Source organism: Larimichthys crocea, chromosome XIX (genome assembly GCF_000972845.2).
Source record: "Larimichthys crocea isolate SSNF chromosome XIX, L_crocea_2.0, whole genome shotgun sequence".
NCBI lineage: Eukaryota > Metazoa > Chordata > Actinopteri > Sciaenidae > Larimichthys > Larimichthys crocea.
In genome coordinates, this window is record NC_040029.1 from 6,319,781 (window position 1) to 6,342,446 (window position 22,666).

Here is a 22,666-nt window from a genome sequence, read left to right on the forward strand (position 1 = left end):
AGGAAAAAAACTAATGGAAAAAAACTTTTTTTTCTCCACTTTTTTGTGTGAAAGCCGAACGTGATTGGTCAAGATGTATAGCAGCATCCACGGCAGGGGTGACAGACACACACACACACACACAGCGGTCGCGGAGGACAAACACGACAGGAGGGAGACGAGAGACATTATTTATTACATTATTGCATTATTCTGGGTGATACATAAATTAAATAGTTAGTACGTTTTATTTATATAGCACATTTTTACACCGCATGCACTGACCAAAGTGCTTTACAATGTCAAAAATAAAATATAATAACATTTAAAAATATAAAATAATAATAACAGCAATAATAATTAAAAATAAACAATAATAAATGGAGAGCCGAAAGAGCCGGCTCCTTATAGTAAGCAGAGCCAAAAGAACCGGCTCTCCAAAAAAGAGCCGAAATTCCCATCACTACAGCAGACGTAGTGATGTGTCGAACGATCCGGTTCTAAGAGCCGGCTCTTTGAAGTGAACGACGGGAGCCGGCCCCTCTTTGGGAGCCGATTTAAAAATATAAAATAATAAGCCAACATTTAAAAATATAAAATAATAATAACAGCAATAATAATAAAATAATAATAATAATTAATTAATTAAACCAATTAATAAAATGTGAGGAGCCGTTTGGGAGCCGAAAGAGCTGGCTCCTTATAGTAAGCAGAGCCAAAAGAACCGGATCTCCAAAAAAGAGCCGGAATTCCCACCACTACAGCAGACGGCAGTGAACGCAACATTAGCGCGGTGGCTGCGGCTCACAGCACAGACGGCAGGTGGCGCAGAGGAGCACAGCGCCACCTCTGACAAACCACAGAAGAAGCAGAACGGGGTCTCTGATGCACACCCTCCGCCAACATGAAGGCACCCAGGGCAGCTTGTGCCTCTGATTTTAAAGAATAAAGCCTTGTTATTTCTTTCACAAGGGCTGAATCCGCACGCAGGACTAAAGTAGATGCGACGCCGACTTAATATCTTGGGTGAGCGGAAGCTTTTTGTTGTTTTAAGCGGACACACGGTGGAGCAGGCCCGAAGCCATTAGCTCCAGCTTTAGCATTAGCCTCCGCTGAGCTTGTTGTTTCCCTCAGACACACTTAACTCCACTTATCTCACACACACACGCTGTGTTTTAATGCAGCATGCCCAAACTGTGGCGTTTAAAGCCGTGTAGCTGGTGGCTAACGATAGACAAACGAGAGCCGAGACATTTGCATATGTTTATGTTTCGAGTCGTGCACGAAACTAGAGGATAGACATTCAAAAAGGAAAGTGATCAGACTCAGTTCAAGGCCCACGAGTTCTGAATGAATGAATGCAGAGAGCTGCACATACTCCACAGTGTGCATGCTCGTTAACATCCACTGTTTGTTTTTTTCTGTCCCAGTCCTGCAGAATGTCCAAGATCAGGCGGAAGGTAACAGTGGAGAATTCAAAGACCATATCTGACAGCAGCAGCAACAGCAGCACCGCCACCAGCAGCACCAGCAACCCCGCCCCCCCGTCCCGCCGGCCCAGTGTGTTCGAAAGACTCGGCCCCAGCACTGGGAGTAATGCTGCTGATGTATGTGTTGACCTGCAGATATCTCTACCCACTGATATCCCCATGCTTCGTCTCATCCGAGCCTCATCTGTTTGTGTCTTTCAGAGTCACTGTAGAAATTGGCTGAAGACCGGTAATTGCAGCTACGGCAACACTTGTCGCTACACACATGGAACTCAGCCACGGGGCAAAGGATTTAGCTTTAGTCGGTGAGAGTCTGTCCGTGTTGGAACGAATGATTTAAATCTGTTTGCAGGTTATTGACTCTTCTTGTTTTTGACGGAGCAGGTCAGCCGAGAGACCCACAGGTGATCTGCGGGAGAGGATGAAGAATAAAAGACAGGATGTTGACCCAGAAAACCTGAAGCGAGACCTAGACGAGCCCACATCCCCCACAGCGCGAGTGAGTCCTCCGCTCCTTCGGTCTTTACTCGTCTGTATGGAATAAGTAGCAGCGTCACACGTGGATGAGAGTGAGTTTAACATCTGTGCATGTCCGTCTACAGCAGAGAGACTCCTCCAGAGGCCGACACAGGGCAAAGGAGGATATAAAGATCACAAAGGAGCGCACCCCAGCCAGTGAAGAAGAGCCCACAGAGTGGGAAACCAATCGTGAAGGTTCAGTGTCTCCTTTTTGTTCAAGTTTAATGTCATAAAATCTCTCCGTTTGAACATTAATATTGACAGACTCTGAGTTTCGGACTATTCTTTTGAAGCCTCTTTATTTATTTATTTTTTTTCCAGACTCAGATATCGGTGACTACGACTACGAGTTATCCCTCGAAATGAAGCGCCAGAAGATTCAACGCGAGCTGATGAAATTGGAGCAGGAGAACCTGGAAAAGAGGGAGGAAATTGTCATCAAGAAAGACGAGACCCCCGCCAAAACAAGAGCCACTGCCATGCCAAAGGTAAGTAACTAAGTATGTGTTTACCACCGGCACCGCTCGCTGCCCTCGCCGCCTCTGATTTTGAAATCTCCGTCCCTCAGGCATCCCCGGAGCAGTTAAGCAGTAAAGATTCACCTTCATCCAGGAAGTCCAGTGGTTCCCCAAAACACAAGAGTGGACCCAAAGGCCCAGGTTCTGGGAAGAAAGAGAAGAAGGTGTCCGTGTCCTCACCTGTTTCTGGAGAATCTGCCAGGTAGTAACTGTAACATATATGGATTAACTTCTTCTCTCATTACAGTTGAGACTGATGTTTTCTGTTCTTTAAAACCAGGTCTTCAAAAGGTAGCCACAGTAAGAAGAAGGGGCCCCGTACCCCCAGTCCTCCTCCCCCGGTCCCTCTGGACCTTCCTGTGATGGGGAAGAAACACAAAGGCAAGCACAAAAACAAGGAGAAGTCTGAGGAGAAGCAGAAGGAAGGCAAAGATCGAGGACGCGACGCCGAGAAACACAAAGAGAAGAAGGAAAAGCGCAGGTACGGCGTGGAGCCGTCACAGGACTGTCTAAATAACCCCACACTGTGTGAACTTTAGCGCTCATCCTTTTGAACGTTTTGTTGTTTTTTAGGGACCGATCGGACAGTTCCCACAAGGCCAAGCGGTCGGTGACATCAGAGGAGCGCTCTGGCAGCGTGTCATCGCCTTCTCGTGGCACGTCACCGCCAGTCAGGAAGAAATCCACTTCTCCTAAAGCTTCGTCCCATAAGGCCGCTGCACTGGCCTCCCCTCCTCGCAGGTTAGCGTTAATCGTGATTTGTATTATTTGGTAACGATACTTTTAGTTAATTATACAGGAAATAACCGTCCTTTGTAACTGCAGGTCCCCCTCTCCTCCACGCCGCCAGCGCACCCCCACACCTCCACGCCATCACTCCCCTTCCTCCCACTCGGGCTCGTCAGCCCAGCGGCACTCTTCGTCCTCGCCTCGTCGGCGTCGCTCGTCCTCTCCCGCCTACCACCGGAGCGCAGCAGCCGCGTCCTCTGCCCCCTCCCCGTCCCGGCACTCACGCTCGCCTCCAACCTCCCACGACGCCTCCTCGCCCCACCGTCGATCTGACAGGTCGAGCCCCAGCCGGCGACACTCCAGGGGACGCGAGAGGAGCCGCGGGGAAAGGGAGAGAAGTCCACCCGTGCAGGAGCGCAGACACGAGCGCAGAGATGGTAACTTTGTGTTTGTTTGTCTTGGTTCTCTCGTGTCCTTCTAGTTCTTTTTCTTAAGCGATTGAGTGTAGAGCTTCTTCAAAACTAACCCACTCTCTTCTAAACAGAAAGCCGCAGCAAGCGGGAGAAGGAAAGCATCCGCGACGACCGGGACTACGACTCTGAACAGATCTCATCACGGGACGCTCGTGACGACAGGGAGACCAGAGAGGCCCGCGAGCGACGTGACGCCCGCGATCGAGGAAGGGAAACCGCACGAGACTCTCGCGACCACCGAGACAACAGGGACATAAAGGACACGAGAGAGAGCAGGGCTGAGACCCGCTCCAGCCGAGAGTCGCTGGAAATGCGTGACCGCGAACGGGAACGAGAGAGGGACCGGGAGAAGGAGAGGGAGAAGGACCGCGAGCGGGAAAAGGAGAGAGAGAGGGAGAGGGCTGACTCTCACAGGAAGGAGGAAGCGGTTCAGGAGGACAGGGGATACGGGAGAGGTCATGGGCGGGATGATGGAGGGAGAGCTGAAGGCCGCATGGATAACAGGATGGACAGAACTGAGAGGAACGGCCGAGGGAGAGGGCGTGCTAATGAAACCTCTGATAAAGGCAGGAACCGACATCACATTTATTCTTCATATGTATGTGGCGAGTGTGTCACCTTCTGATCTCTCCTTTTTTTTGTCTTCTACCAGGTTCAAACAGAAACTCCCGGGGCTCCCAGCTCGAAAGCAGCCATGACAACTGGGAGTCACGGAGCAGTGGTGCACGTGAACGCAGCGCGGAGAGGAGCACAGACCGCAGCGCTACCGAAAGAAGCTCCGAGAGGGGCTCGGACCGAGACCGCTACGAGGGTGACAGGAGAGGAGAGCCAGCCCGTGATTCCTCCTACGACAGGAGAGGAGGCCACGGAGAGCGGGATCGCAGGGACAACAGAGAGAGAGGTATGGGAGGAAATTTATTTGGAATGTGGCAGAAACGTGAGTTTATAGAATAAAACAAGTGTTTTGAATTTAACTTTGTTTTCTCAGATCAAAGAGCCGCCTCCCCAAATCGACACCAGGGGAGATCAGAGGAGTCTGAGAGAGAGGAGAGGAGGGATGAGCGCAGGACTGACAGAGCAGAGGACAGACGAGACGACAGGATCCGCGACCGGGATCGAGAGAGGGAGCGGGAGAGGGACAGGGAAAGAGAGAAGGAGAAGGACAGAGAGCGCGAGAGGGAAAGGGAGAAGGAGCGCGAAAAGGAGAGGGAGGCAGAGAGGGAGAGGGAGCGAGTCAGAGAGCGGGAGAGGGAGAGAGAGCGGGAGAGGGAGAGGGAACGAGAGAGGGAGAGGGAGCGCGAGGAGCGGGAGAGAGAGAGGGAGGAACGAGAGCGGGAGAGGGAGAGGAAGGAGCGGGAAAGGGAGAGGGAGAGAGAGAGGGAGCAGCGGGAGCGCGAGAGGCAGCGGGAATGGGAGGAGCGAGAGAGAGGAAGGGAGGAGAGACGGGAGAGGAGGGAGGACGTCAGGGACGACCGTTCTGTTCGAGACACCCGGGATGACCGCAAGACGAGGTTTGTCTGACTTCCTTCTTAGATTTTGATCATAAAAAATATTATTTTATTTTTTGGTAATAATTCTCTTCCCCTCTCTCCTCAGTCGTAAAAGGACCAGGCTGGAGAGCAGCCCGAGCCCCCGACCCTCGCCCAAGCGAGCGACGCGGGACCTCAGCCCGGCAGACAGCGACGGCTACAACAGTGGAGAAGACAAAAGTGAGCGCCCGATTGGCCGAGGGCAGGCCAAGCTCCACCCACAGCCCCTCCTCCCCAGCCCAGTGTGTCCGCCTCCATCTGACAGTAGGGAAATTCTTTTTGAAAGGACACACTCCTGTTTAACGGGGAAATCCACCTCTCCTTTACTGCACTGTTTCTAACCCGTCTTTCGGTTGCATGAGTTCCAGCGAACAGAAATGTGCTCGAGTCGAATAATTCTTTTGAACCATGCACAATAAATAAAAATAATATATAAAAAGGCTCAACTGGCAGTCCAGGCAGGCAGCTATTTGAATGAATGCTTTAATGCTTCTCAAGTACTAAGTGTGGTTCTGTTATTGTGTAGGTAGTGACAAGCACCGTCTGCTGAGCCAGGTGGTGCGACCCCAGGAACCCTTGCTACGTTCTCCACCGAGGGCTGCCCCGCCTGAGGAAAAGCCCGGTCACTGGAAGGATGAGGAACGGCGAGCAGCCAGCGACAAGAGGGAAGCACGTGGCCGCCTCGAGGACCTGGAGCCTCGCGGGGAACGGAGCAGAGGAGGAGGAGGAGGCGGTGGTGGCGGCGACAGGCGAGGAGAACACCTTGCAGACACCCCGACCGACTCCCGCAGCAGAGGCAGAGACCAGCGAGAGTCCACGCCGCCCCCGCCTCCGTCAGCCCTCACCACTGCCAGCGAAGACAGAGACACAGCCGGCTCCCAGTCCCACGAGGAGGGCAAGAAAAAGACAAAGTCGCTGAGGAAGGGTTTGAAGAAGGGTCGGAAAGAAGAGGAGGTCGGCGTCGGTGGCGGCAGCAGCCTGGCTGGTGCAGGAGATCGTTTCAACCCCGAGCCTCCAACTACTGGTCCTGCGGAAGTACCTCCACCCTTGTACTCCCCCCGGAAAGTAGCCAAGAAGAAGGCACTTGAACGAAAGAGGAAACGGTCACAAGAAGGAGAATCGGATGTGTCTGACGAGGATTCATCCGCTCATCAGCTGCACAACAAGAGGAAGAGGGGTCCCCGGACACCACCGCCCTCAATGAGGCCCGATCACCGCGGTACTGGAGGCAACACAGAGCCGTCTCCACTGTCCAAAATGGACAACTTCAGCGACTGGTCCGATGAGGAGGTCACAGACCGAGGGGGAGGACCACTTGAAACGCAACCACCCCTGGCTCCTGCTGAGAGAGCTCCTGCTGAGCCTCTTAGGAGAGCAGGTCTCCGGGTGGGCAGGGACAGGGAGCGGTGCAACCCTCCACCCATCGCCCCTCTGATCCCCCAGGAGCCTCAGATGCTGTTGCAGACTCTGACACCACAGCCGCTCATGTCCCAGCCGCTGCTTCGCAAGCCTCCCCCGGAGCCGACGCGCAGCAGCAGCATGGGTAGTAACCAGAGCCGCACATCGTCCAGACGCCTGCGGTCACCCTCCAACGAGTCTGCCCACAGAGACGACCTGCAAGGACCTCGATCACACCGGGGCCGGCTGCAGGGTGCCAACTCTCGGGACCGGGAAAGAGAGAGGGAGCGAGAGAGGGAGCGGGAAAGAGAGAGGGAGCGAGAGAGGGAGCGTCCGGCTGTGAACGAACCACCAGGGGCCGAGAGGAAGTCTCGAATCGACCAGCTGAGGAGAGGAGAGCCCAGCCGCAGCACCTCCTCAGGTAAACACAGAGCGGTCTGACATATGAACATCTTTAAAAAATCAAACTAAAATGTTATAGATGTGCTTACATCTCTGTCTGTTGCCTTCCAGACCGGCAGGATTCCCGCAGCCACAGCTCCAGACGCAGCTCTCCTGACTCCGAGAGACAGGCCAGGTCCCGCGCCGGCTCCTACGACAGCCGAGAACGGGAGAGAGACCGGGAGCCTTTCGAGCGGGAACGAGACCGGAAGGAGCTGCGGCCTCAGCAGCCGCAGCAGCAGCAGCCTCCTCTGCTCCTCCAACAGCCGCTACAACAGCAGAGAGACTGGGAGCCCGAACCCAGAGACTGGCCTAGCAGGGGACGGGAGCCCCTCCTGATGCGTCCTGGGCGCGAGCCTCTCCTGAGGGAGCGGGACATCAGGGAGAGGGAACGCTTACTCCCCGAAGGACTCATCCAGCAGCATGAGAGGGAGAGGGAGCGGGAGAGAGACGGCAGAGGCGACAGAGGCGTCGATCGAGAGAGGGAGAGGATGATGATGTTGGACCTGCCGCCCCACGGCGACCCCAGGGCTCCAGGACGAGTGGACATGAGGGCCGAAATCAGAGGAGACCTGCGAGTGGACATGATGCGACAGGACAGGAGCGACTACGAGCCTCTGCTGCCGAGGGAAGCCTTCAGCCCTCCAGAGCCAGAGAAGCTGAGCAACAGTCACCATCTGATGGGAGAGCAGCGCGAGCTGGAGAAGGCGGACAGCATCGACGGTAAGACGGAAACACGTACGCACTTGTTGCGTGACTTCTAAATTTTCCGACGTGGATTTAAAGAAATCTGTGTGTGTGGGTTCTCAGGAGACGACGACGGGAAAGAGGACGATGGGCAGTCGGTCCCGTCAGTTGGAGAAGAGTATGAACCGATCAGCGACGATGAGTTGGATGAAATCCTGGCTGACAGCCAGAAAAAAGAGGATCAGCAAGATGAAGAGAAAATTACAGGTACCAGGAAATACCTTTTTTTAAACTTCTACTTGAAGGCTGCCTACCTCTGTCATCAGAAACACCTTTTAAAAATAGAAGATTGTTAGGACGCGCACTACACGTTCCTATTTAAAGTGAACCTGTTAATGCCATGTGTTGACAGGTCCTCTGGATGTGATCGATGTTGACTGGTCCAGCCTGATGCCCAAACAGAAGCAAGAACCTCGGGCAGCAGGGGCAGCTTTACTCCGGTTCACCCCAGGGGCCGTGCTTCTTAGGGCGGGCATCTCCAAGAGACTCGCTGGGCCCGAACTCCTGGAGCAGGTCAGAGAGGTGTGCAAGTCTGAGCTGGATGACCCCAAAGGTGAGAGTTTTGACCCCGGAAGCCTGAAATGACACGTTATCATGAGTTCTTCTTTATCTCAAGTCTGTTTTGTGTGATCAGTCTTTCTAAAACTCCCGTCAACTCTGTCCTGCCAGATGCGGACAAGCTGTTTGAGCACGACCTGGGAGCCTTGAATATGGCAGCCCTGAACAGGCGGGTGGAGAGAGCGGGTTTACTGAGCAACCTCGGGCCTTGCTGCAAGGCCCTGTGTGCCCGCAGGGACTTCGCCATCCGCCGGCAGCTGCTCAAAAACGACAAGGTAGATGTCACCCAATCACGGCGGATTGAACACCGCAGTTAGTTTGGAGACGTGTGTCTAAATCTGTTCATCCTTCCTCAGGGCCTAACCAAGCAGTACCCCACGACGCCCGTGGTCGACAACGAGCTGCTGCAGATGAGCATGCGCCTCTTCAGAAGGACCATGGCCGGCCAGGCCTCGGACCCAGAAAGGCCTGACGGTGGGTCGGCACCAGCAGCCGAGACGGCTGCAGCTGCTGCAGGTGGTGGTAGTAGTAAGCTCAACACAGCACAGGCTGAGGTGTGTGTGTCCTGAAAGAAAATGGGCGTATTGAGTCAAAACATATGAAAGTGAACGCTTCTCAGCTTCTTCTAGGCGCCCGACTCTGTCCCGTTTCATTAGCCTTTTTAGTCATGAGTGGAAATAAAGAAAAAAAAACAGCAACATTGTGAATCTTATTCAGTTATGCTTTACATGTTTTTGGATCATCTGCAAGTGCAGTCCCATAGACTACTGGACATTCTAGCCTATGGAGGTGTGTAATGTACAAGAAGGATAAAAGAAACCTAAAATGACTTCATGTTTTTTTTTTTTTGTTTTTTTTTTGCAATGCGATGTTTTAGAGCAGCTTTTTAATTATTCGTTTTACCTGCCTAATCAAGTTAAATGTTGTTTTCATATACTGTGCATTTGGTTACTACAACTGCATTAAAGTGGTTAGATGTCGATTTTTCTAACGGGTCTTTTGCTTTGTATGAAGTGACTGTTCAGCCTTCGAATAATGTGACACTTGATGTGATTTTTGTTTTTTTGTTTGTTTTGTTTACACAATATTACAAAAATATATGCAGAGCAAATCTCTGCCGAGTGTTACCGACCAACAAAACACTGAGACATCCTGCAGGGACTTGAATGAATGTTTCTCGTGGAAAAATAAGCACTGCCAAACTATTCCTCCCATCGAATGTAATTTGTTCTGTCAGACTTTTGGAAAGATTATTGCTTTTGTGTTTGCTTTTTGAATGGTTTGGCAATGTCTCCCTGAGATGAACTGAAGTGAGCGCACAGCACACTGTAGACTCCAGAGTACCAGATCTCCAACACTGCCATGTGGAAGCCCTCTCGTTCTTTAACCAGCCCACACCATCCAAAAAAAGGAGCCAGAATGTCCTCAATAGGAAAAGACACTTAGACTTTTTTTTAAAAATGACTGAAAAGATAATTAATATCAGCTTCACATCGTGTTTCTGTGTTCCAGTGGTTGACCAACCAGAGTCACAATAAAAAGACTTGTACAGGTGGATAAAGTGAACCTCTGGGATGTGCTTGTTTAGTTCAACAAGTGACACTTGAAAAAGAGCAGGTTGTGCATGCCGTGAGCGCTCGGACACACATTCAACGGACAAACCAGCATCAACAGCTTAAAGAACGTAATAAGAATGATCTTAGAGCCCTGGATTCAACATGACACCTCCTCCCAGCCATGAAACTGTGACTTGAAATCTAAGTGACATTACAGCAGACATGGAAAGATTGGGCTCGGATGTAGCTCGCTATCTTTTAGTCTGACCACAACTCTATGTGGTCGGAAAACACTTTTCCTACTACATATTTATTTTGTCTAAGGTTCAAGAGCAATTTTGAGATGTGCAAGTAATGATATTTGGTTAAACGCTGTATTTTTTATTTTTATTTTTTACTGTAAAATAAATGTAGAATGATTTTTTAAATTGTAATGACGTTTTATCAAATAAGGACAAGCGAGGACCTGGAAGGAATTCAAATGTAGTTCTAGTTATCAGAGATCATCACGGTGAATTAACCTGGAGGTCAGCGACTAAATGCAAACTTTTGCATTTTGAGGTAAGTGCACAACTTGACACATAATCACGACCCACTTTTGGGGTTGTGTAACCTTTAAAATTCATAATTTTTACCCTTATGGAAAAAGTGCTACATTAAGTAAATATAAATATATTTTTTTACTTTTTTTATTCTATAAAGTTTGACAGTAAGTCACAATTTTATCACTTATGCAATGACAGCTGTCGGGCCATCTTTTTTGAGGTTTAACACCGGGTGTCTGATAGCTGGGCAAAGACCTTCTCATAAGCCTAATACACAAAATAAAGATTAGATAGATAGATCAACATAAACATCTATAGCTGAATAGATAGATAAGTACTTGACCCCAAAGGAAATTCAAGCATTCAGTAGCAGCATGCAAACATACATTAGAATAAACCTATAACACAGTATCTATATGTTAAAAATTGACCTGAGACAGACCTAAATTTAAATATGTACAGAAGAATTAAACATTTGCATAGGAAATAAATCTATAACCGTGTTAAACATCTATACAAACACTATATAGAAAATAGTTTTATGCAAATAAATAACTATATAGAAAAGAATATAATAATATATTGTGACTGGATGAAATGTGTCTTATATTTAACAGGTTCAAAGCCTCGTACAATGAATGGATACATAACTGTATGTGTCATGCCACACGCTATACATGTTCTTAAGCTATAAAAACACATCTAACTGAAGTCTGCATTATATAATTTAACGTGGAGGTGTTTATTCTGTGTTTATTTGTCCTGATCGTCAGTACAAACAATAACAAAGCGAGCTAGGAACTTTTTACTTGTACACACGTTGTCGCCGACCGACGGACCGGTTTCCTTTACCCACACGCCTCTGCTTGAGATCCGTCCTTCCGACTTCCGCCTCAACTACGAGCCGAGGTGAGTAAAATCTGTCGGCGATTATATTTCCACAATCTAACTCCATCCTGCGATATAAAGGCTCAAACCCACCGATTGCTTCATCCGAACACACATATTAGTGCTATATAGTCGTGAATGTCAGGATTTTGACGTGGATGAACGTGTTTAAAGACAGTTTATAGGCCACGGATGGTAGCACCGGAGTGGCTTCGTATCGCCGGGCTGTGCTCCCGTTTCCAGCGTTGTGTTGTGACGTATCTTATAACGTAAATAACCGCCGCTAGGTCAACTTACTGTCTTAAAGTGAGTATTATATATCTTAACCATCAACCTTACCGGTCAGCTTGCGTTAAATAACGTTACCTAGAGGCAGCTTTGGGCTAATATCAGGCTAAATAGTGATGTGTCGTTCGTGGACGAGCCGGTTCAAAGAGCCACATGAGAAGTGTGCATCCACCAGTCAATAGCTGTCCTCTTTCTTAAAAGTTTTTATTGGTGTTTCTATCTGCTTTGTGTAGCACAGGGCTTCTGCAAGCAAGTTAGTGCATTCATTGGGCGGTTTCATTGGGTCTGTGAACGCAATGACAGCTACCGACAGCAATTTATTGATATTAGAAAATGTAACTTTTACTCTAATACTTGGGTGGTTGAACATATATACATAATGTGTGTACAGTAAGTCATATAAGAGCTAAATTTAGCTGATTTATGAAAGGTATAAGTCTGGGAAGAGCTAAGTCGAATGATCCGACTCCCTAAAAAGAACTGAACTTCCCATTATTGATATTAGAAAATGTTGCTTTTACTTTTGAATACTTGATTACAAAAGGCGTATTGAATATATATACCTGATATGTGTACACATACAAATCGTAAGTCAGATAAGCACTAAATTTGGCTGAATTATGAAAGGTATAAATTTGGGAGTCAAATGATCCGACTCCCTAAAAACAACTGAACTTCCCATCGCTATAATGCTACTCCGCTTTTAAATAGCAAAACTTGTTGTTTTTCCTAAGGTGCATTGGTTTAAATGTGATGCTTAATTTAATCTTCTTTTCTAGATGGCCCCAACTAAGAAAGGAGAGAAAAAGAAGGGGCGTTCAGCCATCAATGAGGTGGTGACCAGAGAGTACACCATCAACGTCCACAAGCGCATCCATGGAGTGTGAGTACTGCAAGGACACAGACAGAGGGCTCTGGGCAGGTTAGATTCAGGGACTTTGCTGCACAATAGTTGGTGCTAGTTAAACATGTTTGGCTTGTGTAGAGAAGTTGTTTTACACACAAAAGCCTGAAATACAACCACACACTTAAGACGTGCAAGTTGTGGAGAGATGCCCTGGAAGCAGTTCAGGTCTTGAACCGGCCACCCTCTGGCTCCCCAAGTCAGGCCCCTAAGGACTGAGTTAGTCCCACATGATGATGTTAGTAGTGCTAAATTGTAGTTAGTATCACTGCCATTTAAATGATGTGATTGACGGTGCTGTCTCCTTGCAGGGGTTTCAAGAAAAGGGCCCCACGTGCCATCAAGGAGATCCGCAAGTTCGCCGTGAAGGAGATGGGAACTCCCGATGTCCGCATCGACACTCGCCTCAACAAGGCAGTGTGGAGCAAGGGTGTCAGGTGAGACGACGTGCTGTTAATGCTGACAGCTGAGCAAAAGCACACCGGTCTGGGTGGTGTTTTGCTGAGGTCAGAATAGAAGAAACTTAAGTCTGTGTGCTGCTTTTTGTTTAGGGCTTCTGAGAGGTGGAGTAAGACAGCAAAATGTGCATTTTTGTCCTGCACTGTCATCGCTTAATATGAATTTATAGTACATTTTGTACAGCATGTAATCTCCTGGTGAATGTGTGCATCAGCACCAGCTTGTATATTTGTCCTGACACGTGAAACATATTACAAAACAACCTTTTGTGGAGGAACAATCATGAGAAGATGTTGAACTCGCTCATATTAAGTGACTATGGTTGGAAATTCACTGTACTAAACAAGTTTGAAAGGTGTTGGGAAGGAGGGGGGAAAGACTGCAAGACATGAGACAGTGTTCCCTGATTTCTGTCTGCATACGGGATATCACATTTTCAGCATGTTGGATATCCCGTATTCAGCTTTTCAGAGAAGTTTTTAGCTTACCCTGAAGTTCTTGTTTTGTACAAAAGGTGGTTGCAGCGTGTTCTCCATCTGTAGCACACTGCTGAGGTTAGCACCCATCGTCCTTAAATATGTTTTATATCACTAAGCCTGAAATCAAAGCACAATAGTGAGAAAATGTATCAACACTCCAACTCCTGCTGCTCAATGTCTGGTTGTGGCAACTTATCCAATAGCCTTCCTCCAGTGGAGACGTTAACCCTGGCGTTGTGTGTTGTGCAGGAACGTGCCGTACAGGATACGCGTACGTCTGTCCAGGAAACGTAACGAGGACGAGGACTCTCCCAACAAACTGTACACCCTGGTCACATACGTTCCTGTCACCACATGCAAAGGTAAATCTGCCGCTCGCTCATTTTTGTCATTTACCTACTGAAGCTTTGAAGACATTTGTTTAATCCTTTCCCCCCTCTCTGTTTTTCCAACAGGTCTGCAGACAGTCAATGTTGATGAAAACTAAAGTTGTCCCCTCTACGAGTGGAATAAAGTGGAATAAAAGAACCTCTTGTTTTGTGTCTTTATTCCTGTTTCTGCACTTTACTGACTTCTTGAATTTGGATTAATGTTTAGACTTGTGGAAGCAGGGTCATGGTTATATTAATTATCTATTCTAGTTTATCTAGTTTCTCAAAGTCTGAACTCATGTCTTTAAATGTCTAAAACCTAATGAAACAGTTTAATGTGACTGTAAAGCAGAAAAGTGGGAAATCTCCATGTTTAAGAGGCTGAAAACGGCATTTTCTGACATTTATACATGGAAAATTCTATATATAAAAATGAATCTTATCAAAATAGTTGACTATTTTTCTAGTTGATTCATTTATGGACTACTTACAGAGAAATGCACATGCAAAAACTGTCCTATTTTTAAAATTATAAATGCCATTTAACCCCATAGCCTGAAAGTAGAAATAGTTTGTATGACGTGCTTGTGGTAGACTTGTTTTTATTGTGAGAATATTTCAGGATACAGAGATCTAATCCCTTTCTGTAACGAGATTATAGTATGGCATCACAAATGGGATGTTCACATGAACAGAAAAAGAAATGTTAGAGTATTGAAGTATCACTGAAAAAATATATTCTTTTAAGTTATGGTTGCATAAAAGGATTGCACTTCTAATTCCAGTGCATCTGCAGATGATCCTGTGCATGATGGTTTAATCTGAGTGTCTGCTCTCCTTGTAAAATCACCATGTCTGCAGTCTCCTGTCTGTTGTTTCACTGCGCACGGAGCAGCTCTATGCTTTCAGATGGTATCATCTGACAGCAGACTGGATCACAGTCACATTCAGATCGTCTGGGGGAGACTTAACGCAGAGCGTGTTTGTGGCAGTGAAGCGCTCACTCACCGCCGGGGGGCGCTGCTCGTGTGTCGGCGGGGTCGGATGTTGTGAAGAACAGGGAGGCTACACCGCTGCTACACACGATGGCATCGTCCAACACCTCCAGAGTTGTGAAGTAGCTGCAACTGAGCGAGGAGGTGAGGCTGGAAGCCGCTCCGGGGGGTGTTGACGCGTTAAATGAAACTCTAGCCTTGTTCAAGTTTGTCTTCTCCGTGTCTGTCCACTGTCCTGGGTGGGACAGGCGTGGCTAGCTCGGTCGGCTAACTAAAACCGAGTGACCAGTGTTTCGGTTCAACGGGCGACCGTGTTTAACTGGCGTGGTTGTCATAGTTACGACAGCCGTTGAAGACAAGAAAAAACACCGTTATTCTGTCCTGTCTCAACAGCTGTTACCACGACAACCACGGTTAGCATTCGGCTAACGGTCGCCAGTTAACATGGTCACTCGTTAAACCGTAACACCAGCTGGCTGGCTAGCTGAAACGTCAGTGGATATCCACATTGAGACTTAACTCGTGTGTTAACTGTCATCATGCAGCTAAGTTATAACAGATAAGTGAGTTGTGTGTCCGTGTGTGCAGGGGTGAGCGGCGCTCCGTGTTTCCATGGCCGTCGGCTGATGGGCGAAGCGATGCGGCACCACTGGCTGCTCCTCGGGGCTTGCGGCTGGGTGCTGCTCATCCTGATGTTCGTCAGCAAGTTCATCACCTTCAGAGCTGTAGACGGTAAAGCTGTCTTGTCTCATCGCTGCAGATTGTGTCATGTGTAGGCGTGAATGTGATCCAGCTCTGATGTGTGTTTTTCAGACTATGGAGAGAGGGTTGGTGGTCAGAGTTGGACGGTGCCAGGCACCAAGGTGGTTAAACCCATTCCTGTTTCCAGCCAAAAACGAGATCCAAAGCCATCCGATCAGGTGACTGATGCAGCTAAATGTGCTGATTTCATTCGAAACAAACCCAGTCGTATTCAAAACAAAGCTATCAGTCACATTAATGTGTGTGTGTTTCAGCCCTCAGCTGTACCCACAGCGGCAGAGTGGCAGACGGTCTCCGAGAGGCGAGTCGAGCTGCTCTCTAGTGTGTGCAAGAACAACAGCCTCAGGAATCTGACTCACGTCTCCATCAGCAAGTTTGTCCTGGACCGCATCTTTGTCTGCGACAAACACAAGATCCTGTTCTGCCAGACGCCCAAAGTGGGCAACACGCAGTGGAAGAAGGTCCTCATTGTGCTCAACGGTAAATACGGGTTGGATGAAAGTAATAACAATGCGTGTGTTTACTCCAATAATAAGGAATGGCTCATAAATAGCATTTATGATGTTGTGAGTCAGCTGTACACACACGTGTAAAGCATGTTTGTTTGTTTATTTAATTCAGCTGATGACTCTTGTTGCTAACGTTGTTGTCAGGGGCGTTCCCCACTGTGGAGGAGATCCCAGAAAACCTCGTTCACGACCACGAGAAGAACGGCCTGCCCCGTCTCTCGCTGCTCACGCCACAGGAAATCACTCACAGGTTGGTTACTGTTACAAGATAGAGCATTGGATTGTCTGATCACCCTTCACAACCCGTTTTCTATGCGGCCCCCCCAACAGATTGAACACTTACTTCAAGTTCTTCATCGTGAGAGATCCTTTCGAGCGCCTGATCTCTGCGTTCAAAGACAAGTTCGTGAAGAACCCGCGCTTTGAGCCGTGGTACAAGCACGACATCGCTCCGGCCATCATCCGCAAGTACCGCAAGAGCCACCGGGACAGCAACCTTTCCGCCTCGGGGCTCCACTTTGAGGATTTTGTCCGCTACCTGGGTGACGTGGAAGGGCGTCGACGCATGGACAGGCAGTTCGGCGAGCACATCATCCACTGGGTGACTTACGCGGACTTGTGCGCGCCGTGTGAAATACACTACAGCGCCGTGGGCCACCACGAGACTCTGGAGCACGACGCCCCCTACATCCTCAAAGCGGCGGGCATCGACCAGCTGGTGTCCTACCCGGCCATTCCTCCAGGCATCACCCGCTACAACAGGACCAAGGTGGAGCAGTACTTCTCAGGCATCAGCAAGCGGGACATCAGGCGTCTGTACGCACGTTACCAGGGCGACTTCCAGCTCTTTGGTTACCCGAGCCCAGACTTTCTACTGAACTAAAATGATTAACACTGACATGTTTTCATAGACAATCCTCTCAGCATCTTTGGGGTACTGAGACGGAGGAGTATTGTAGCTAACTGACTGGTATGCGGTAGATTGCACACTGTAACGTATTTGCAACGGCTGCCTAATATTCCTATATTTAACAGTTTTAATGCAGGGGGGTGTAAGCAAACCTGTAATGTACACTACACTGAAGAGAGTGTTGCTGCAAAGGACGGGACAGGAGTTCAGGCACACAGTCACGTACGGTGGCGAGCGCTGCAGAAAAGTCAATCCGCAGATCAAATGAGACACGTTTGCTATCTTATATTTAATGTTTCTGACTTCATTATCCTCGTCTATCAAAGAGGTGTACTGTGTAACACCCGGGATACAGGCCCGTTATTAACCTGTAATGTAGCTATTTTACTGCACTGTATGGAGCACCAGTTACACTGATTTAAGGCTGTTAAAGTACCAGTTTAAATCTTGAAAATTATTTTTAAAAAAGATACTAGATACCTCTTTCGATACCACGGCAAAATGAAAAAGAAGTCGTACACTAGATTTGCTTTTTTAATTCATGAGTCTGTCTTCACAGCAGCAGCTGAGGAGGAGGCTTGTGTTGTAGTCAAAACCAGTGTGGTACAGCGTGACATCAACCAGGTGCGATCACTGTGCTTGTATAATGAAGCGTCTACACCTCTCTCTCTGTGATTGTCACACTGCACATGAGGAGAGCGAGGTGGAGACACTAGTTATTTGACCGAGTGATAATTAACAAAGATCATACAAATTTAAGCACGTGGTATCGAAAAAAAGTATCAGTAGACTTGAGGTTTCATCCTGTTGAAGGACAGTGTTACGTCTTTCCTGCCCTTCTTGCCATCACGCTCTGCACAGGGGAAGGCGGTCTTGTATCAGGGACGCACAAATATTTTTGGACAAGGAGTGCGAACGGCAAGAAAACAATCCAAACCAATTAGACGTTGACATTTTTCAGGTGTCCACCATTGATTTTTTTGCTTTATGCAAAACATCAATGTCTCGTAGGACGGTAAATTACTCTTCAGATATCATGAAAAATGGTTTAAAAATGTACCTTGTCCCCACCCTGATCCACACTGTCCCTGATTCTAAACCTGACAAAAGGTTTCGCCTTTGTTTTCTTGACCTCGCTTGGAACGTCGCAGGAAACCGGCACTGGATTTCAAAGGGTCATTTTTCTATCAGAAACGTACTGTTGTAAATGTTCTTAACATGACTCGCAACTCAACGTTTGTATCACATGTTGCTATTTATAATATTATTAACCTGCTGACTGGTGGTGCAAACAGTTGTAAGACGGTACTGCCTCCCTGATGACCTTTGCGGACAGGTGATCGTAATACAAAGACGAGCACTAGTTAGTAATAAAGTTCCATGTGTTGATAAAAGAACATGTGCTCTTACTTTTCACGTGGCTTGCAACAATATCAAATATCCACAAGGTGGCAGTAAAGAATTAAAAGTTTGACTGGTTGAAAACTATGAACCGTGTTGAACCTGTGGATACATGTCACCACACAGGACTGAACTGACACCTGAACCACAGAAATAAAGGCAGAACAATGACTTCATAGCAACAAACATCTAAATACGCTGCAGGCGTAACAGGATTTACAGCATCAGTGCCATCTGTACAAGCTCACCTCATGGCAGGTGGATTTAAGTTGATTTATAGAGCATAAGTGTTAGTTAAGTGTCTGAAGAGTGCCTGAGGCGTTGTGTGTGTGTGTGTGTGTGACTTCTCCCATCCTGTCTAACTGGTTCGTCCGGCCCCTGTCGTTTTGAATGTTGGAAGTTTGTTTAACCAAAAGATTAGCTTTGTCTGTGTGAAAGTTTTGATTAATAACTGAAACACTGAGGCTGTAAAACGCTGGAGGGTGTTTCACATAGTCTTGTTTATGTGACTACTCTCTAGAATACACTCCCTCTTTTCCCCTTGGAGGTCCAGAATTGAACCTTTTTAAAGGTGAGCCTCTGTTGAATTAAGATGTAATGTAACAGTCAGATTATGAAAAATAATCAATAATTAGGCATCCTAGATATTTAAAGATACATTTTTTACCTCACAAAAATAAAGAACCATACACACAAAATCATTCATTTTTATTTTTGCACTAGAGGCATCTGGCAGGCCAACGTTAGCCCACAAACTCCACATTGTATATACAGCTTTATGCACGATGTTCACTGATTTGCCTGATGGGAAGTTGAGGCTGCAGACTGCACTGAGCTCTAACCACTTTAATATTAATGGGAGGATTATTAGGAGCCTTCACAGAGTGATGCTGGCAAGACATCAGTGCACAAACACACACAAATGAGGAACATGTTGGGATCACAGCTCTTATTAAAAACCATTTGGACTCGGTACTGAGGTGATTTTGATTTGTTCCTCATGTCCCATGATGCTCCACAGACTCCACTGCACTCACATACACAGCATCACTGCTGAGATTGCTCCCTTGCCACACCCATGATTACTAATATTGACACTGAAGTCGAACATGCGCATGTCCATAAGGATGCTGTGCGCGGTGGAGGTGGTGGTGGTGGAGGTGGAGGTGGCGCTCCTGGCTGCCTCTATTTATCCCACACGCCCTCCCGTGTGTGTGTGTGTGTGAAGTGTGCACTATGTGTATATATATATGCATGGACATGCAGGCCCGTGTAGAGGTGGTGAAGTGTCTGTGTCTGTGTGTGTGCATTACAGATCATGCGTGATGCGTTCAGGGCCCAGCCCTTTTCTTTCTGTGCGGAGCTGACCGGCTTCCTGTGTTTGTGCGGTTCTCAATCAAAGTGCGTCAAGTCAGACAGGAGCAGGCTGGACAAAAAGCGGAAATGAGCCAGTTTGACTTTCAACATAAAATATATTTTTGATGGGGAGCTTAAACTTGTTATTGTATATATACATGACATACATGTGTTTTTTTAAATTTTTTTTACATTTAGCATTTTGTCTGCAATTATTCAGCAGCGTCTGTGCTCATTTCAATCAATATTTCTTTGACAAGGAACGACACAAAATATAGAAATTGCACAACAATTAATAATTAGTAATGTATCACAGCATTTATAGCTTATCTGCCCTTAGAAGGACCCCTAAAATAACACACATAACACACACTCACGTCTATAATGTACTGTCCTTTATTTGTTTATTTCCATTTTATCTTATTTTTGACTTCCTCTACTCTGCTACATTTCAGAGGGAAATCGGAGACATTGGAGTTATGTTAAGATGAATACTTAAAGGTCCAGCGTGCAGGATTTAGTTGCATCTAGTGGTGTAATCACTGAATTGTAGTTATAGTTATAGTCCAGTGTAAGATTTGCAGCAGACATGGAATATATATATTTTATAACTATGATTTCATGCATGTATAAAATCTTGTACTTGTAAATTTAGCCTTTTATATCTACAGTGGGAGCAGGTCCTCTTCCATTGAGGGCCGCCATGTTGAGTACAGTAGCCCAGATCAGACAAACTACTGACTGTGGACTAAATGCAACAAAATCTTACATACTGGACCTTTAAATTTAGATAGATAGATAGATAGATAGATAGATAGATAGATAGATAGATAGATAGATAGATAGATAGATTGAGGTTTGACACCAGGTGTCTTATAGCTGGTCAAAGACCTTCTCATAAGCCTAATACACAAAATAAAGATTAGATAGATAGATAGATAGATAGATAGATAGATAGATAGATAGATAGATAGATAGATAGATAGATAGATATAACAAGCATATCTTTCATATTTTAAAGTAAAACTCTGTGATCAAGACCAGCCATGAGGGGCCCCTCACAAAGTGTGCAAGCAGTGTGTCGAGAGTTTACGGATGTGGACCAAAGGAACACGTGAAAAGTTGGCATTTGGTATACCCCATGGTTTGGCGACAGCAAAAAGATTTGCAGAATTGCACATACTGTTACTTTTGTTTTGTGAAAACAAGCACATATCTGTTAAGTACAGTATTTTTCATATTTTTTAAGAAAACCTATAGTTCAAAAACTTGACGTAATAGAGAAAAGAGATCAGAAACGGAGATCAGTTTTGTACGGAAGCCCTAAAAGGCCATACATACATACATTTTATTCCACCCGTTTTCCCGTGATAACAAGATGATTTCTGACAAAGGTTTGTACACTTGATCTCAGGACTGGAGTGAGGATTAGCCAAAATGTATCAACCTTTGTCAGAAATTATGGATCAAAGAGATTTTACAGTAGAGTAAATATTGTACAAAATGCCCTTTTTAATTCAAAATAATGAAGTTTGAGGCTGAATTGCTCAAAAATGATACAGTAAATATGTTTGATATGAGTGAGTGAACAGTCAAGGATGGTCCTGAGATCAAGTGTACAAACCTTTGTCAGAAACTATGGATCAAAGGAGGAAAACTATCTCGTTATCACGAGAAACCTAGGAAATTATCTCGTTATCACGGGAAAACCGAGGAAATTATCTCGTTATCACGAGAAAACGGAGAAAATTATCTTGTTATCACAGAAATTATCTCGTTATCATGGGAAAACAGAGGAAATTATCTCATTATCACAGAAATTATCTCGTTATCACAGAAATTATCTCATTATCACAGAAAAAATGGAGGAAATTATCTCCTTATCACAGGAAAACTGAGGAAAATTATCTCGTTTTCACGGGAAAACGGAGGAAAATTATCTCGTTATCGCGAGAAAATGGAGGAAATTATCTCGTTATCACGGAAATGATCTCGTTATCACAGGAAAACGGAGAAAAATTATCTCGCTATCACAAGAAAACGGAGGAAATTATCTCGTTATCACGAGAAAACGGAGAAAGCTATCTCGTCATCACGAGAAAATAGGTGGAATAAAATGTATGTATGTATGGCCTTTTAGGGCTTCCGTAGTTTTGGATTAGGCACCCAAAAAATTGTGTTCCTCAGTGTAATCTGGAGGCTTTTATGTTGAAACTCCTGGGCGGAAGTCGCAGTCTCCGGTCCAGCTTGACGCAGGCGGCGCAGCCAGGCTGGGAGCGAGCGGACCCGCGGCTGCTGCCACCTCAACATGGAGTAGCGAGCTCGCAGCGTCTCACTAACCAGCGGATCCCACCAGAAGAGGAATACGAGACCGGGGGCCTGCGTGTCGATTCAGCCGCCGAGGAGCCCCGCCAATGATACAGCGGCGGGTGTTTGTTTTTTTCGTTCACTCTTAGGAAAGCTCGGCTTTTTATTTGAAAGATGGCGAACGACTCTCCAGCTAAAAGTCTAGTAGACATAGACTTGGCTTCATTGCGGGTGAGTGCAGCCGAACCGAGCCCCCTCTCTCTCTCTCTCTTGTTTTTTTTTTGCTGCTTTTTATTTCACATTTCTCGACAAAACACACACGCGTCCGTGTGGCTGTGAAGTTTTTTTAACCCGCTCTCCGGTGGCTCTTGTTGTCGGAGCTGAAGTGTTGGAAATGACCGCTGAGCCGTGGCGAGGTGTTGCCAGTGTCTGCTTTTCCTTTGTTCGAGATGCGTTTGGCATGTCGGGTAGACCGGGGGCGCAACAGCTGGCTCACACTGGACCATGTTGTTGATAAAAACAGGGAGGGGAAATATTAAAACACTGCTTTTTTTA

General features: G+C 46.8%; 4 protein-coding genes across 7 annotated transcripts in view; all 4 read left to right on the forward strand.

Annotated features, from left to right (window-relative positions):
• The first annotated feature begins 779 nt into the window (after positions 1-779).
• On the forward strand, positions 780-10,365 carry zc3h13 (zinc finger CCCH-type containing 13). The gene is made up of 20 exons (XM_019272763.2): positions 780-1,005; positions 1,410-1,586; positions 1,671-1,774; positions 1,854-1,968; positions 2,072-2,183; positions 2,310-2,476; positions 2,557-2,708; positions 2,787-2,987; positions 3,080-3,247; positions 3,332-3,672; positions 3,780-4,274; positions 4,361-4,609; positions 4,697-5,219; positions 5,305-5,417; positions 5,764-7,056; positions 7,149-7,799; positions 7,887-8,030; positions 8,176-8,376; positions 8,493-8,656; positions 8,738-10,365. Exons 2-20 carry the CDS (start codon positions 1,419-1,421, stop codon positions 8,948-8,950), a joined length of 5,574 nt encoding a protein of 1,857 aa, XP_019128308.2. The 5' UTR covers positions 780-1,005; positions 1,410-1,418; the 3' UTR covers positions 8,951-10,365.
• An 895-nt stretch (positions 10,366-11,260) lies between these two features.
• Positions 11,261-14,028, forward strand: rpl31 (ribosomal protein L31). Of its 2 annotated transcripts, none has more exons than XM_010753809.3 (5): positions 11,261-11,391; positions 12,438-12,541; positions 12,874-12,999; positions 13,750-13,862; positions 13,956-14,028. In XM_010753809.3, exons 2-5 carry the CDS (start codon positions 12,438-12,440, stop codon positions 13,985-13,987), a joined length of 375 nt encoding a protein of 124 aa, XP_010752111.1. In that variant the 5' UTR covers positions 11,261-11,391; the 3' UTR covers positions 13,988-14,028. The 2 variants fall into 2 exon arrangements, with proteins under 2 accessions (XP_010752111.1, XP_027147284.1); XM_027291483.1 differs by lacking the exon at positions 11,261-11,391 and adding an exon at positions 11,466-11,676.
• An 814-nt stretch (positions 14,029-14,842) lies between these two features.
• On the forward strand, positions 14,843-18,441 carry chst10 (carbohydrate sulfotransferase 10). Of its 3 annotated transcripts, none has more exons than XM_027291789.1 (6): positions 14,843-15,007; positions 15,455-15,598; positions 15,680-15,786; positions 15,883-16,108; positions 16,282-16,387; positions 16,468-18,441. In XM_027291789.1, the coding sequence occupies exons 2-6, from the start codon at positions 15,493-15,495 to the stop codon at positions 17,018-17,020; spliced, it is 1,098 nt and encodes a 365-aa protein (XP_027147590.1). In that variant the 5' UTR covers positions 14,843-15,007; positions 15,455-15,492; the 3' UTR covers positions 17,021-18,441. The 3 variants fall into 3 exon arrangements, with proteins under 3 accessions (XP_027147590.1, XP_010752115.3, XP_027147589.1); XM_010753813.3 differs by having other exon boundaries at positions 14,844-15,010; XM_027291788.1 differs by lacking the exon at positions 14,843-15,007 and adding an exon at positions 15,227-15,357.
• Positions 18,442-22,037: 3,596 nt separating this feature from the next.
• LOC104937556 (mitogen-activated protein kinase kinase kinase kinase 4) overlaps positions 22,038-22,666 on the forward strand; it is a 33,191-nt gene continuing 32,562 nt past the window's right edge. Inside the window, exon 1 of the mRNA XM_019272751.2 lies at positions 22,038-22,342. Within this exon, the coding sequence (XP_019128296.1) occupies positions 22,286-22,342 (57 nt within the window). The 5' untranslated portion in view covers positions 22,038-22,285. The remainder of the gene's footprint in view (positions 22,343-22,666) is intronic.

Coding starts and splice junctions, on each gene's coding strand:
- zc3h13 (XM_019272763.2), top strand. CDS start 1,419: ATGTCCAAGATCAGGCGGAAGGTAACAGTGGAGAATTCAAAGACCATA. Junction 5,418..5,763: donor CAACAGTGGAGAAGACAAAA/GTGAGCGCCCGA, acceptor GTTATTGTGTAG/GTAGTGACAAGCACCGTCTG. Junction 7,800..7,886: donor GAAGGCGGACAGCATCGACG/GTAAGACGGAAA, acceptor GTGGGTTCTCAG/GAGACGACGACGGGAAAGAG.
- rpl31 (XM_010753809.3), top strand. CDS start 12,438: ATGGCCCCAACTAAGAAAGGAGAGAAAAAGAAGGGGCGTTCAGCCATC. Junction 13,000..13,749: donor GTGTGGAGCAAGGGTGTCAG/GTGAGACGACGT, acceptor TGTGTTGTGCAG/GAACGTGCCGTACAGGATAC. Junction 13,863..13,955: donor TCCTGTCACCACATGCAAAG/GTAAATCTGCCG, acceptor TTTTTCCAACAG/GTCTGCAGACAGTCAATGTT.
- chst10 (XM_027291789.1), top strand. CDS start 15,493: ATGGGCGAAGCGATGCGGCACCACTGGCTGCTCCTCGGGGCTTGCGGC. Junction 16,109..16,281: donor GGTCCTCATTGTGCTCAACG/GTAAATACGGGT, acceptor CGTTGTTGTCAG/GGGCGTTCCCCACTGTGGAG. Junction 16,388..16,467: donor CCACAGGAAATCACTCACAG/GTTGGTTACTGT, acceptor CCCCCCCAACAG/ATTGAACACTTACTTCAAGT.